At 48.0% G+C, this 15,669-nt stretch overlaps 1 protein-coding gene across 2 annotated transcripts in view; it reads left to right on the top strand.

Moving 5' to 3' along the window:
* snx19a (sorting nexin 19a) overlaps nucleotides 1-12,171 on the top strand; it is a 57,521-nt gene extending 45,350 nt beyond the window's left edge. For both annotated transcript variants that reach the window (XM_041845994.1, XM_041845993.2), the window contains exons 11-13: nucleotides 10,121-10,305; nucleotides 11,608-11,695; nucleotides 11,870-12,171. In XM_041845994.1, coding sequence (XP_041701928.1) covers nucleotides 10,121-10,305; nucleotides 11,608-11,695; nucleotides 11,870-11,999 — 403 coding nt within the window. In that variant the 3' untranslated portion in view covers nucleotides 12,000-12,171. The remainder of the gene's footprint in view (nucleotides 1-10,120; nucleotides 10,306-11,607; nucleotides 11,696-11,869) is intronic.
* The last annotated feature ends 3,498 nt before the right edge of the window (nucleotides 12,172-15,669 follow it).

Raw genomic sequence — 15,669 nt, 5'->3', positions numbered from 1 at the left:
ACCAGGCCATTGTATCTGGGCGTGAGATGAGCAGGTGGTTTAGGCCAGCCATGGGGTTGGGTTGGGTTCATAATGCTAAACACACAGGGCAGGACAGGGCTCCATTCGATTCACTCTTACATCAGGTCCCTGCGTTATCACCGGGGCAACCCTGTAGTGTCAAAGGGCACTACACACAATTGGCTGGCCCACAGGTGGCTTGGACTTTTCAAGGTACTTTCCACAGACGGGCTGCCTGGGCAGTGTGTCTCTATCCGCCCACCCCATTCCCTAGTGTGAGGAGTCCGTCCAATTCATACAAGCCAGAAGCCCGACAATGGGACCAGGGGCCAGATTTCACCTCCAGGCCAGACCAGACACAGTGCTGCTGGGAAGGTCCTGACTGTCCTGGGAACAATGAGCTGCTGAGCTGTGTCTTTTCACACAACCAGTGGGGAGGGAGGCAGGGGAGAGATGAGACAGCACAGAGACAGTAACATCTACTGGTAGTAGTCATCCTGCAGACTGTCTCAACCACAGAGTCTGTACAGTATTATCAGACAGATGTAATGACAGTAAACACCTTTACCTGTGCCAATAGATGTGTGTGGAAAGACATTATCATGAAAAGTACCTTTTGTTTACAAATTGTGTAATTATGGAGACATCACCAAGACATTAACATCTGGTATCTACTGGTAGTCATCCTGACTGTAGACAGCCTTACACCAAAAGTAATCTTGGTTAACCCAGAACTAAAGTCTCATGTAATTGGTCAACTGCTCGATTAAGTTCTGGGTCCATACATGTTAAGAGATCAAGAAATGCTAGAATAAAGAGTGGAACCGGAATGAGGAGCTCCACCCTTTCTCTTTGCAACTTACGGGCCAAATGTCCCCTCCCCTTCCAAAATTCGAAAGATGCTAACACCTGCAAAATTATTTGTTCAAATAACCAGAGACGAAAAACGCAAACACCGTAACTACTGCTGCTCTTTTTCTACGCATGCTATTTAGTCCTGACAGATTCTCTTGGTTTACATGCAGAATTTGTCCACGAGAGATTACACCCACAGCAACTTCAACCACATAGCTGTATTATCGGAGAGATACAAACTGACTGTACTGTGAACACCTTTACCTGTATGGCCAAATGGATGTGCCCTGTTAAAAGTTGGTGGCAGCTCAGTTGCCACTAGTTTGAGTATTGCACTTGTGTGGAAACACTGTATGTTGTCATGAAAAGGATTTCTGTATACAAATTGTGTAATTGTGGTGTAAAGAACAGCATCTGAAAAGGACCTCTTAAAAACATGCTTAAATAACTGCATTTTCTTAAAGATAAATTAGATTTTATGTGTCCGGGGACCCGCCTGATTCTTTTTTAAATATGATTGGCATAAAGTGACTTATGATGGGTCAAAACGCATAAAACTTTTAGAATTTGTGTCTTGGGGCCTCCAGTTTTGTAGTCCCGTGTTGTTGGCATGGACATACTGTAGAGCACAGTCATGCAAAGCACTCCTAGCAATCTCATCTGATTCTGGGCAGAAAGAGTGCATGCTCAGACAGATTACGAGAGCAGCACTCATGATTCAGCCCAGCCATCAGATCAATACTGCAGACGAGGGCAAAGGGACACTGGCATGTTATCAATCAGGACAGGAACAATTCATATTCATCCATAAACTGTAGAAAAGATATTCAGAAACTGTATACATATTCCTCCATAAACTTAGTATGGGTGGAATGGCCCTCTGTGCTCAGAACATTCTCGTAAAGTGTGCCAGAATTTAGAAAATGCTAAATGCATTGTTTCAATAGTTGCCTTTTACCATGCGTCACTGATTTTCACTGGTTTATACAGCCATGGACCAGCAGGCTGTATTGAGTCTGGCATTCTGCCTCATTGCAAGCCATTTGCCTAAAGACAACCCTTCCATACTACACAGACCACCTGCCATAGAGATACACAGCCATTTAGACACACACGTATGGATTGCCGTAGAGAAACACAGTCATTCAGACACATAACATTACATAGTGTATGTGCGTTGGCCCATTATTAATGTCCCCCTCCCCTTTCAGTGACTCAGTGGGAGTTACAGTAAGAGGCCTGACTGAACATCAGCCATGAGCCACAGGACTGCAGGTGCAGTTCTGGAACATTCTGAGAATTTGTGGAATGGAAATCTTAGTTGTAGGGTTTCCTGTTTCAGAGCTTTGCCCTGTGCTATGCTAAATCCCACAGCTCAAGCCAGGCTCCCAAGTACAATGCTGTACACCCAATGGCTGTGATGCTGATTTTTCTGTGCTGGAAGCACACAACTCCAGAGGCCTATGAAGAATCCAGCTCGAGAGAGAGAGAGAGAGAGAGAGAGAGAGAGAGTCTAGGCACTGGATATCAAACGTGCTTAATTTAATGTTAGGATTAAAGGCGCTGCATGGTCAATCTGACGTCTGCATTGGCCATAAAATATTTACGGTGATACGGCCTCTGCAGAAGTCAAGGCATTCATACTTCCTAAGCTTCGCTGTTGTGAAGGAAGTTGTCAAGGAAGTGAGTTTGTGTTTATATAGGACCTCCCGCCCCCACCTACCGTCAACCAATCATGTCTATACGGAGCCCTCTGCATTGTTACAAAGTTTGGGAGGGCACAGCGATTTGGCCTCCGCACGCCTCCAGAGGCTCCGCAATTGTGTCACACCCTCCATACGGATCCTCCGGACAGCATTGCCGGATCAGGCATAAATCAGCTATTAGGCATTCAGGTTAGCAGTGTGGTCAAGGTTAGGGTTAATGTTAGGTTTGAGTCAGATTTGATGACTTTATGACTTTGCCAGCTAGTGACCACTCTGCAGAGCTGCCTCCAGAAGATGAATGATGAAAAACGTTAACCTGCGAATGTACTGTACATTCCATTCACTGTGTGTACGTATGCATGCACTTCTGCATATTTTTTGTGTGCCTCATCTCAGTGTATGTCACATCCCTTTTCTTTTTGACTCACCCTATTGTGTATGTACGTGCATGTATACATACAGTTGAAGTCGGAAGTTTACATACACTTTAGCCAAATACATTTAAACTCAGTTTTTCACAATTCCTGACATTTAATCCTAGTAAAAATTCCCTGTTTTAGGTCAGTTAGGATCACCACTTTATTTTAAGAATGTGAAATGTCAGAATAATAGTAGAGATAATTATTTATTTCAGCTTTTATTTCTTTCATCACATTCCCAGTGGGTCAGAAGTTTACATACACTCAATTAGTATTTGGTAGCATTGCCTTTAAATTGTTTAACTTGGGTGAAACGTGTCGGGTAGCCTTCCACAAGCTTCCCACAGTAAGTTGGGTGAATTTTGGCCCATTCCTCCTGACAGAGCTGGTGTAACTGAGTCAGGTTTGGAGGCCTCCTTTCTCGCACACGCTTTTCCAGTTCTGCCCACACATTTTCTATAGGATTGAGGTTAGGGCGTTGTGATGGCCACTCCAATACCTTGACTTTGTTATCCTTAAGCCATTTTCCCACAACTTTGGAAGTATGCTTTTGGTCATTGTCCATTTGGAAGACCCATTTGCGACCATGTTTTAACTGCCTGACTGATGTCTTGAGATGTTGCTTCAATATATCCACATAATTTTCCTTCCTCATGATGCCATCTATTTTGTGAAGTGCACCAGTCCCTCCTGCAGCAAAGCACCCCCACAGCATGATGCTGCCACCCCCGTGCTTCACGGTTGGGATGGTGTTCTTCGGCTTGCAAGGAACCCCTTTTTTCCTCCAAACATAATGATGGTCATTATGGCCAAACAGTTCTATTTTTGTTTCATCAGACCAGAGTACATTTCTCCAACAAGTACGATCTTTGTCCCCATGTGCAGTTGCAAACCGTAGTCTGCCTTTTTTATGGCGGTTTTGGAGCAGTGGCTTCTTCCTTGCTGAGCGTGTTATGTGGGCAGCTTGTCTCTCCCTTTTCTGTTTCCCTTCCTCCTTGTTTTGTCCCCTCTTTTTCTGTTGTATCTGTATGTGTGTTTGTCCCCTTTATGTGGGTGTGTCTGGAGTGGATCAGGGGGCGTGCTCAGGATCTGCCTCTCCTGTGCAGCTGCGGGTTGTTTCCAGTGATTCCTGCCTACGCAGCTGCATCCTATTCTCTCATCAACCTGCACTACTTATTCCTGGGCATGGCTCTCCACCGGCGCCAGATCGTTGTTCTTACCAGAGCGTTTCGGACATATCTCCCAACCTGCCTGCCTTCCTGCCTGTCGGTCTGCCTGCCTGCCTGCCTGCCTGCCTGCCTGCCTGCCTCAGCCTCCCCTTCCTCCGGAGCCGACTAGCCCACTCTGTTCCTTTACTTCAGTTGTTTTTGGACTAAGACAATTTTAACTTTGATTAAATATTTTTGTTTCTTCCACTCCCTTTGTCGTGTTGTTTCTCTGAGTGCTGGGTTGAACCATAGCCTAACAGAACGATCTGGCCATGGACCCAACAGAGAAACAGCACGGGGCAAACAAAGACAGCTTCCAACAAGCTATCCAGGCTCAAGGAACGTTGCTAGGACAGCATGACCAGTTGATTCGGACTCTTGTGGAAGATAATCATCAACTGCTGAACCAGGTGACTCAGTTAACTACACACGTCTCTAAATTGTCTGTTATCAGTTCTCCATCTCTCTCTGACCCCCAGTTTGATGCACCCCAAGTTGTTTCCTCGGACACTAGGCAGGCTTCGTTCCGTCGGGAACCCCCTGTCACGTCGCCTGAACCGTTCAATGGAGAATTGGACAAGTGCCGGGATTTTGCTTCAGTGTGACTTGATTTTTCGGCAGAGACCACTGTCGTTTTCTACTGATGCATCTAAGGTACATTATGTTCTGGGGCTGTTAAGAGGGAAAGCTCTGGTTTGGGCTGAGGCTGTGTGCTCAGATCAAACTTTGACTGGATTGACTTTTGCTGATTTCTCTGCTAAATTGAAGACTGTTTTTGACCATCCTGACCATGTGGGTAATTCCTCCAAGATACTTTTTAATTTGAGGCAGGGTTCTAACAGTGTGGCAGAGTACTCTATTGAGTTCTGGCGTTGGCAGCGGACTCCAAGTGGAACAATGTGGCACTTCAAGGAGCATTTCTAAACGGTTTGAATGAAGCCATTAAGGATGAACTGGCTGCTCGTGATGAGCCACATGATTTACATTCTCTCGTTTCCCTGTCCATCAAGCTTGACAATCGGTTGCGGAGAGGCGTCGGGAGAGAGGCGATCGGCCACATCTAGGAGGACGAGTTCCCAGCCTTCAACCACTCGAGTCTCGCCTCTCCGGAGTCGGCAGCTTCTTGTTCCTGATTCCATCCCGAGCACAGAGGAGGAACCTATGCAAGTGGGTCGAGCTCGACTACCTCCAGCAGAGCGGCAACGGCGCCTCCAGGCGGGTGAGTGCCTGTACTGTGGAGACGCCACACACATTCTGGCTACATGCCCTAAGCGGCCAAAAGACAAGGCTCGCTCGTAACGGTGGGTCTACTTGCGAGCCCAGAGTTAGATCCTGAACCCATCATTCCCCGATTACAAGTACCTGTAACCTTACGTTTCCAGAGTCATTCCCTGCCACTCTCAGCTCTCATAGACTCAGGTGCAGAAGATAACTTTATTAGCCACCAGTTCAGTTACACAAGCTCGTATCCCCATGGAGCCACTACCTACCCCCATTCGGGTCACAGCCCTTGATGGGCGCCTCCTCGTGGAGATAACTCATCAAACCACCCCCGTTTCCCCTAGTGATTTCTGGCAATCATTGTGAAAGCATTCAGCTAAGAGTTATGTCTGGCTCAGCTACCTCCCTAATCCTTGGCTTCCCCTGGTTGGCTCTTCACAACCCACAAATTGATTGGACACATCACACCATTCTCAGTTGGAGCACTAACTGCCATTCCGAGTGCCTGAGGTCAGCGGTTCCCCCCACTAAGTGTAACCCAACTCCTCCCTCAGCTCCTCTTGATCTGTCATCTGTCCCCAAAGAATACCATGACTTAGCGGAGGTTTTCAGTAAGGACAAGGCTCTGTCTCTACCACCACATAGGCCTTATGATTGCCCTATTGAACTGCTTCCTGGTGCTCCCTTGCCCTCTAGTCGGTTATACAATCTGTCCCGACCGGAAGAGAGGCAATGGAGCAGTACATTGGTGATTCTCTGGTCTCGGGCATAATCCGTCCTCGTCGTCTCCTTTGGGTGCAGGTTTCTTTTTCGTGGAAAAGAAGGACAAGTCGTTACGCCCCTGTATCGATTTCAGGGGTTTAAACAACATAACTGTTAAAAACAAGTATCCCCTTCCACTCATCAACTCAGCTTTTGAACCTCTGCATGGCGCCACAGTGTTTTCCAAGCTCGACCTCAGGAATGCTTATCACCTTGTCCGAATCCGAAAGGGAGATGAGTGGAAAACCGCTTTCAACACTCCACTGGGACATTTTGAGTATTTGGTCATGCCCTTTGGGCTTTCAAATGCCCCTGCGGTTTTCAAGCCATGGTGAACGATGTTCTTAGGGATTTTTTGAACCGTTTTGTCTTTGTATACCTGGATGATATTCTTGTTTTTTCCAAGTCACCCGAGGAGCATGAGTCACACGTCCGTCAAGTCCTTCAACGGCTCTTGGAGAACAAGCTGTACGTCAAAGCAGAGAAGTGTGAGTTCCACAAACAGTCTACATCGTTCCTTGGATTCATAATTGAGAGCGGGCAGGTGAAGGCGGACCCCGAGAAGATCCGGGCAGTGACGAATGGCCCACACCCACCACCCGTAAGCAACTTCAACGATTTTGGGCTTTGCTAACTTCTACCGTAGATTCATTAAGGGTTTTAGTAGAGTGGTGGCACCCCTTACAAGACTCACATCTCCTAAAGTCCCTTTTCGGTGGTCCCCTGAGGCGGAGCAGGCGGTAGGGGTTTTGAAGGAACTGTTTTCCACCTCCCCCGTGTTGATACACCCCAATACCTCTCTGCAGTTTGTTGTGGAGGTGGACGCGTCGGACTCAGGTGTGGGAGCAGTCCTCTCCCAGCGCTCCCCCACTGACCAAAAGCTTCACCCCTGTGCTTTTTTCTCCAAGAAATTGTCACCCACAGAACGGAATTACGACGTTGGAAACCGGGAACTGCTGGCGGTCAAGCTTGCACTGGAAGAATGGCGGCACTGGCTGGATGGAGCTGAACTGCCGTTTGTGGTCTGGACTGACCACAAAAACTTGGCTTACATCCAAGCCACTAAGAGACTCAACTCACGCCAAGCCAGATGGGCCCTGTTTTTTAGTAGGTTTAACTTTATTCTTACATACAGACCGGGGTCAAGAAATGTTAAACCAGATGCTTTGTCCCGCCAGTTTGCTGACCCTTCGGAGACCAGCGAGCCTGAGGCAGTCCTGCCTTCCTCATGCGTCGTGGCGGCTGTTCAGTGGGAGATCGAGTCTCTTGTGAAGACTGCACTTGCCACGGACCCGGGACCGGGTGATGGACCTCCCAACCTACTCTTTGTTCCCGAGACGGTCCGGTCTCAGGTGTTGCAGTGGATTCACACCTCCCGTTTTGCTGGTCACCCTGGGATGAGACGCACGTTGACGCTGCTTAGGAGACATTTTTGGTGGCCTTCAATGGAAACTGACGTTCGGGCTTTTGTGGCAGCCTGTTCAACCTGTGCTCGGGCAAAGCCTCCCATCAGTCCCCTTCGGGGCTGCTGCTACCCCTCCCAGTTCCCAGCCGTCCCTGGTCCCACATTGCCATGGATTTTGTCACCGGCCTACCCAAGTCTGAAGGTAATGATACTATACTTACCATTGTGGACAGATTCTCTAAATCTGTCCACTATATAGCATTACCAAAATTACCGTCTGCCAGTGAGACAGCGGACCTCCTAGTCCAACATGTATTCCGTCCCCATGGAATACCTGTGGACATCGTATCTGATAGAGGCCCACAGTTTACTTCCCGTGTTTGGAAGGGTTTCTGTTCTGCTTTGGGTGCTTCCGTTAGTCTGTCCTCAGGGTTTCATCCCCAGACCAACGGTCAAACAGAAAGAGCCAATCAAAACCTCGAAGCAACCCTTCGTTGTGTGGCTGCTCAACATCCATCATCCTGGGCCAAACATCTGCCCTGGATAGAGTACGCCACAACTCCCTCACCGCCTCTGCCACCGGTCTTTCACCCTTCGAGGTTACCATGGGTTATCAACCCCCCTCTGTTTCCTGCTCAGGAGAAGGAATTGGCTGTTCCTTCGGTTCAGGAGAACCTCCGCCGCTGCCAGAGAGTGTGGAGCGACGCTCGGGAAGCATTGCTTCGGACCACCGACAGGAACAAGACAACAGCGGATAGGAGCAGGACTCCCGCACCTGTGTTTCATCCTGGTCAAGAGGTTTGGCTGTCATCTAAGAACGTACCTCTTCGTACCAAATCACGCAAGCTGTCTCCTCGGTACCTGGGTCCGTTTGTGGTGGAGTCCATCATTAACCCCGCTGCGGTTCGCTTTGAAGTTGCCTTCAGCCATGAAGATACACCCTACTTTCCACGTCTCCCAACTGAAACCTGTGTCCTCCAGCCTTTTGTGTCCGCCGGCTGATCCACCTCCACCTGTTCGCCTCATTGACGACCATCCGGCCTACACCGTCAGTAGGCTCCTGGACTCTCGGAGGCGGGGTAGGGGTCTCCAATACCTAGTCGATTGGGAAGGTTATGGACCAGAGGAGAGGTCTTGGGTCCCTAAGCGTTTTGTGTTGGATCCTCAGCTGATCACGGACTTCCATCACGACAACCCTGACAGGCCTGGTGGGTCGCCAGGTGGCGACCATTGAGGGGGGTACTGTTATGTGGGCAGCTTGTCTCTCCCTTTTCTGTTTCCCTTCCTCCTTGTTTTGTCCCCTCTTTTTCTGTTGTATCTGTATGTGTGTTTGTCCCCTTTATGTGGGTGTGTCTGGAGTGGATCAGGGGCGTGCTCAGGATCTGCCTCTCCTGTGCAGCTGCGGGTTGTTTCCAGTGATTCCTGCCTACGCAGCTGCATCCTATTCTCTCATCAACCTGCACTACTTATTCCTGGGCATGGCTCTCCACCGGCGCCAGATCGTTGTTCTTACCAGAGCGTTTCGGGACATATCTCCCAACCTGCCTGCCTTCCTGCCTGTCGGTCTGCCTGCCTGCCTGCCTGCCTGCCTGCCTGCCTGCCTGCCTGCCTGCCTCAGCCTCCCCTTCCTCCGGAGCCGACTAGCCCACTCTGTTCCTTTACTTCAGTTGTTTTTGGACTAAGACAATTTTAACTTTGATTAAATATTTTTGTTTCTTCCACTCCCTTTGTCGTGTTGTTTCTCTGAGTGCTGGGTTGAACCATAGCCTAACAGAGCGGCCTTTCAGGTTATGTCGATATAGGACTCGTTTTACTGTGGATATAGATAATTTTGTACCTGTTTCCTCCAGCATCTTCACAAGGTCCTTTGCTGTTGTTCTGGGATTGATTTGCACTTTTCGCACCAAAGTACATTCATCTATAGGAGACAGAACGTGTCTCCTTCCTGAGCGGTATGACAGCTGCGTGGTCCCATGGTGTTTATACTTGCGTACTATTGTTTGTACAGATGAACGTGGTACCTTCAGGCGTTTGGAAATTGCTCCCAAGGATGAACCAGACTTGTGGAGGTCTACAAAATGTTTTCTGAGGTCTTGGCTGATTTCTTTTGATTTTCCCATGATGTCAAGCAAAGAGGCACTGAGTTTGAAGGTAGGCCTTGAAATACATCCACAGGTACACCTCCGATTGACTCAAATGATGTCAATTAGCCTATCAGAATCTTCTAAAGCCATGACATCATTTTCTGGAATTTTCCAAGCTGTTTAAAGGCACTCTCAACTTAGTGTATGTAAACTTCTGACCCACTGGAATTGTGATACAGTGAATTATAAGTGGAAAAAAATTGTACTTGTGTCATACACAAAGTAGATGTCCTAACCGACTTGCCAAAACTATAGTTTGTTAACAAGAAATTTGTGGAGTGGTTGAAAAACGAGTTTTAATGACTCCAACCTAAGTGTATGTAAACTTCCGACTTCAACTGTATGTCTACCGACCTCCATATTTATTTTGTCTAACCTCACCCCCATCTTTGCCCTCCAGGTGGCTGGACGTGGGCGTTGCCCACCTGACCAGTGCTCCCTGCTGGGTGATCTACCTCCAGGTGATGCAGGAGGCAGTGTGGCCCGGGGGTGTCCTCCCTGATGGGCCCCGTCCCGACCGCAGCCCCATCCAGAGAGAAGAGACCAGGCAGCAGTGTCTGCACTGCCTCACACAGCTACTACCAGGTCAGTGTCGGCACTGCCTCACACAGCTACTACCAGGTCAGTGTCTGCACTGCCTCACACAGCTACTACCAGGTCAGTGTCTGCACTGCCTCACACAGCTACCACCAGGTCAGTGTCTGCACTGCCTCACACAGCTACTACCAGGTCAGTGTCCTCACTGCCTCACACAGCTACTACCAGGTCAGTGTCTGCACTGCCTCACACAGCTACTACCAGGTCAGTGTCTGCACTGCCTCACACAGCTACCACCAGGTCAGTGTCTGCACTGCTTCACACAGCTACTACCAGGTCAGTGTCTGCACTGCCTCACACAGCTACTACCAGGTCAGTGTCTGCACTGCCTCACACAGCTACCACCAGGTCAGTGTCTGCACTGCTTCACACAGCTACTACCAGGTCAGTGTCTGCACTGCTTCACACAGCTACCACCAGGTCAGTGTCTGCACTGCTTCACACAGCTACTACCAGGTCAGTGTCTGCACTGCCTCACACAGCTACCACCAGGTCAGTGTCTGCACTGCTTCACACAGCTACCACCAGGTCAGTGTCTGCACTGCCTCACACAGCTACTACCAGGTCAGTGTCTGCACTGCCTCACACAGCTACCACCAGGTCAGTGTCTGCACTGCTTCACACAGCTACTACCAGGTCAGTGTCTGCACTGCTTCACACAGCTACTACCAGGTCAGTGTCTGCACTGCTTCACACAGCTACCACCAGGTCAGTGTCTGCACTGCCTCACACAGCTACTACCAGGTCAGTGTCTGCACTGCTTCACACAGCTACCACCAGGTCAGTGTCTGCACTGCCTCACACAGCTACCACCAGGTTAGTGGTTGTAGCTGATCAGTGTCTGCACTGCCTCAAACAACTACTGGCTCACACAACTACTGACAGGTTAGTGTCTGCACTCTGCACTGCCTACACAACTACTAACAGGTCACTGTCTGCACTGCCTCACACAACAACGACCGGGCTTAATGTCTATGCTACCAGGTACATGGGTCAGGTACGTGGGTCAGAGTCATGCTACCCAAGCCATTTAGATCAAATACTGTATTTTACATTTACATTTTAGTCATTTATCCAGACTCTCTTCTCCAGAGCAACTTACAGGAGCAATTAGGGTTAAGTGCCTTGCACAAGGGCACAGACAGATTTTTTTCACCTAGTCGGCTCGGGGATTGTAACCTCTAGGCGACCTGTATGGGAACCATATGGGAATCACAGGTGTATTAGGTAATTGTACTGTCCCCTTATTGCCATTTTAACGTGTTTGTGTGTGTGTGTTTGTGTGTGTAGACCTGATTTCTGACATGCTGGGTTCTGAGAAGTACAGGCTGAGCTGGGATATGGCACTGGAGTCTCTGCAGGACCCTAACATCAACCGGTGAGCCCCCTATCATCACTGGCTTTAGCATTTTGGTGTGTGTGTATAGTAGGGTTGTTAAACCTAAAATGTCAATGTCACATACAGGCCAAACATTGAGCGTTTGATCCATGTCAACTTCAATCTGACCTGTGGTAACCTCTCTCCTCTCTCTGTGTCTGGGAGATTCTACAGGCACCTGATCTACTGTATCTGTGACCTGCTGTTGGAGTTCCTGATTCCAGAGTCTTCGGAGGAGGGCTTTCAGAGATCTCTACTACACAGTCTCTTTGGGGATGAAGAGAGGCTGTCTGCTTCAGCTTGACGACACAGCAACACACAACCCCTCTCTCTGCTCCCCTGTTACTATCCCCATCTACCACCCTCGCATCCTGGTTGGCTCATCAATATGGTAACCATGGTCCTGCTAGGTTAGTTAGAATGGGAACTTCTCATGACGTCAGATAAGAGGAATGAGGAGAGGGAGGAGGAAGAGGGCTGGGGGAGACGTAGGAGGGGTGGGAGGGGGAGGAAGAGGGCTGGGGAGACGTAGGGAGGGGTAGGAGGGGGAGGAGGAAGAGGGCTGGGGAGACGTGAGGAGGGGTAGGAGGGGGAGGAGGAAGAGGGCTGGGGAGACGTGGGAGGGGGTGGGAGGGGGAGGAGGGGTGGGGGAGACGTAGAGAAGGGGTGGGAGGGGGAAGAGGGCTGGGGAGACTTGGGAGGGGTGGGAGGGGGAGGAGGGGGTGGGGAGACATAGGAGGGGTGGGAGGGGGAAGAGGGCTGGGGAGACGTAGGAGGGGGTGGGAGGGGGGAGGAGGAAGAGGGCTGGGGAGACGTAGGAGGGGTGAGAAGAGGAAGAGGGCTGGGGAGACGTAGGAGGGGTGGGAGGGGGAGGAGGAAGAGGGCTGGGGAGACGTAGGAGGGGTGGGAGGGGGAGGAGGGGTGGGAAATGGACTCTTGAACTTCTTACACTTTATAGGCAACGCTCTAAAAGGACTGAGACACTTTATTGAATGTATTCTAATGGCACTGTGTTGATGATTGTGCTAATATTGTGTTTTAATCAGGTGCTTGTGTAGAGAAACACATTTATGTAAATATGTATGTACAGTATATGCAGTAATTATTTGATGTTTATTTATTTATATGTACAATACAATATGTGTGATATCAATAGATATACACTGGGGTCCGAAATTATTGACACCCTTGATAAAGATGAGCAAAAATGACTGTATAAAATAAATAATTCAAATACTGAGCTACTGTATATTGTATGCAAATAAATAATTGGGAAATTATATTGTTTTATACTAATACAATTGCTCAGAGAAAGAGATTTTGTTTATTAAGTAATATATATATATATATATATATATATATTTTTTTTAAGGTAGGGGTCGAAATTATTGACACCCCTGTTTTCAATACCGTTCAATACCTCACCTTGCGAGGATTACGGCACTGAGCCTTTTTAACAAATGTTTTATGAGTTGGAGAACACATTGGGAGGGATCTTAGACCATTCCTCCATACAGAATCATTCCAGATCCTTGATATCCTTTGTCTGCGCTTATGGACTGCAGTCTTCAATTCAAACCACAGGTTTCCAATGGGTTTCAAGTCGGGAGACTGATATGGCCATTGCACAATGATAATTTTCTGGCCAATTAACCATTTCTTTGTGAATTTTTATGTGTGCTTGGGGTTATTGTCTTGCTGGAAGATCCACTTGCGGCCAAGTTCCAGCTTCCTCGCAGAGGCAACCAGGTTTTGGGCTAAAATATCCTAGTACTGGGTAAAGTTCATGATGTCGTTGACCTTAACAAGGCCCCCAGGACCAGTGGAAGTAAAATAGCCATAACATCAAAGATCCACAACCATATTTTACAGTAGGTATGAGATTATTTTCTGCTTATGCATTCTCATTTCACAAGGCTCCGTCCAAGGTCAAAGCTATCTTGGATGCCCTAGCTCCTCAGAACGTGAGCCAACTACATTCGTTCCTAGGGTTACTGAATTACTACGGACGCTTTAGCAACGAAGCTGAAGCCGCTGCATCAGTTGCTTTGCCAGGACTAAACATGGAAATGGACAAACAATGCGAGGAAGCATTCATGAAAACCAAGGAACACTCCTGACATCTGACGCACTTCGACCCGTCTTTGCCCATCCAACTAGCTTGTGTTGCTAGTCCATATGGTGTGGGAGCAGTCGTGTCCCATATCATGCCTTCCAGTGAAGAGAAGCCGATCGCTTTCGCATCGAGGACATTGAACAAAGCAGAAAGTAACTATGCACAGATAGAACGTGAAGCCCTAGGTAATGTTTTTGGAGTGCATAAGTTTCACCAGTATCTGCACAGATCATCGTATGCTGAGGAGCATCTTTGGATGCAAGCATTTTGATTTGATTTATTAGGATCTCCAATGACGACAGCTAGTCTTACTGGGGACCGACACAACGAAAAAGACGTTATAGACAAGATACTTTACATTTACATGTGCATCTATCAGTTACACATACATGTCAGTACATACACACAACAAGTAGGTCACATGGGGGAGAGGCGTTGTGCCGTGAGGTGTTGTTTTTTCTGTTTTTTTTAAACCAGGTTTGCTGTTCACTTGCGCTATATCAGATGGAAGGGAGTTCCATGCACTCATGACTTTGTATAATACTGTACGTTTCCTTGAATTTGTTCTGGACCTGGGGACTGTGAAAAGACCCCTGGTGGCATGTCTGGTGGGGTAAGTGTGTGTGTCAGTGCTGTGTAAGTTGACTATGCAAACAATTTGGAATTTCCAACACAATGTTTCTTATAAAAACAAGAAGTGACGCAGTCAGTCTTTCCTCAACTCTTAACCAAGAGAGACTTGCATGCATAGTATTAATATTAGCCCTCTGATTACAATGAAGAGCAAGACATGCCACTCTGTTCTGGGCTAGCTGCAGCTTAACTAGGTCTTTCTTTGCAGCACTATGTGACTGGACAATAATCAAGATAAGATAAAACTAGAGCCTGCAGGACTTGCTTTGTGGAGTGTAGTGTCAAAAAAGCAGAGCATCTCTTTATTACGAACAGACCTCTCCCCATCTTTACAACCATTGAATCTATATGTTTTGACCATGACAGTTTAAAATTGAAGGTAACACCAAGTAATTTAGTCTCCTCAACGTGTTCAACAGCCACACCATTCATTACCAGATTCAGCTGAGGTCTAGAACTTAGGGAATGATTTGTAGCAGAATGCAAAGGTGGGCTTTGTTGTTGTCAGCACACACCTACGACATCAAGTATTTCAAGTCAGAACTGCATTGCAATGCAGATGGACTTTCCAGGTTAACACTACCTGTCAAAACCAGAGTCACGCCAAGTGGACATCTTCTACGTCAGACAAGTGGAAAACGCACCAGTCACTTCAACACAAGTGCGGAGAAACACCAGAAACGACCCAGTGTTATCTGAAGTGATGGACATCACGCATACACGTCGACTTCGAAGACAGACTGTTTCTCGTGGTTGGAGAAGTGTTTTAGTCAGTTCGGATCGGCACTCCAACTCGTTAACGACAACGGGCGGCAGCTAGTGTCCCAAGAAATGGTCACGTTCCTACAGGTGAATGGCGTACAATACATCAGGTCCTCACTGTATCACCCATCTACCAACAGGCTGGTGGAGAGGTTCGTACAGACCATGAAACATGGCTTAAAAGTGTCTCAGGGTAAAGGAACAATGCACCAACGCTTGAACAGATTCCTGCTATCCTACAGGAACGTGCCTCACACAACCGCCAAGGCTTCGCCTGCATCGCTACTCATGATGAGAGAGCTACGCAAAAGCTTTGACCTACTCAAAACTCTGTACACAAAGGAGAGTGTGACATCAACAGGAGAGTCAAGTAAACATTTTCAACTGAGAGCAAAGGACAGAGCTTTCAATCCTGGAGAAACTGTTTTAGCTAGGAACTATGTCAAAGACCAAAGTCGGTTCC

This window comes from Coregonus clupeaformis, chromosome 24 (genome assembly GCF_020615455.1).
Source record: "Coregonus clupeaformis isolate EN_2021a chromosome 24, ASM2061545v1, whole genome shotgun sequence".
In the NCBI taxonomy this organism is placed as follows: Eukaryota; Metazoa; Chordata; class Actinopteri; order Salmoniformes; family Salmonidae; genus Coregonus; species Coregonus clupeaformis.
Note: the sequence above shows the minus strand (reverse complement) of the source record. Positions and strands in the feature narration are given on the sequence as shown.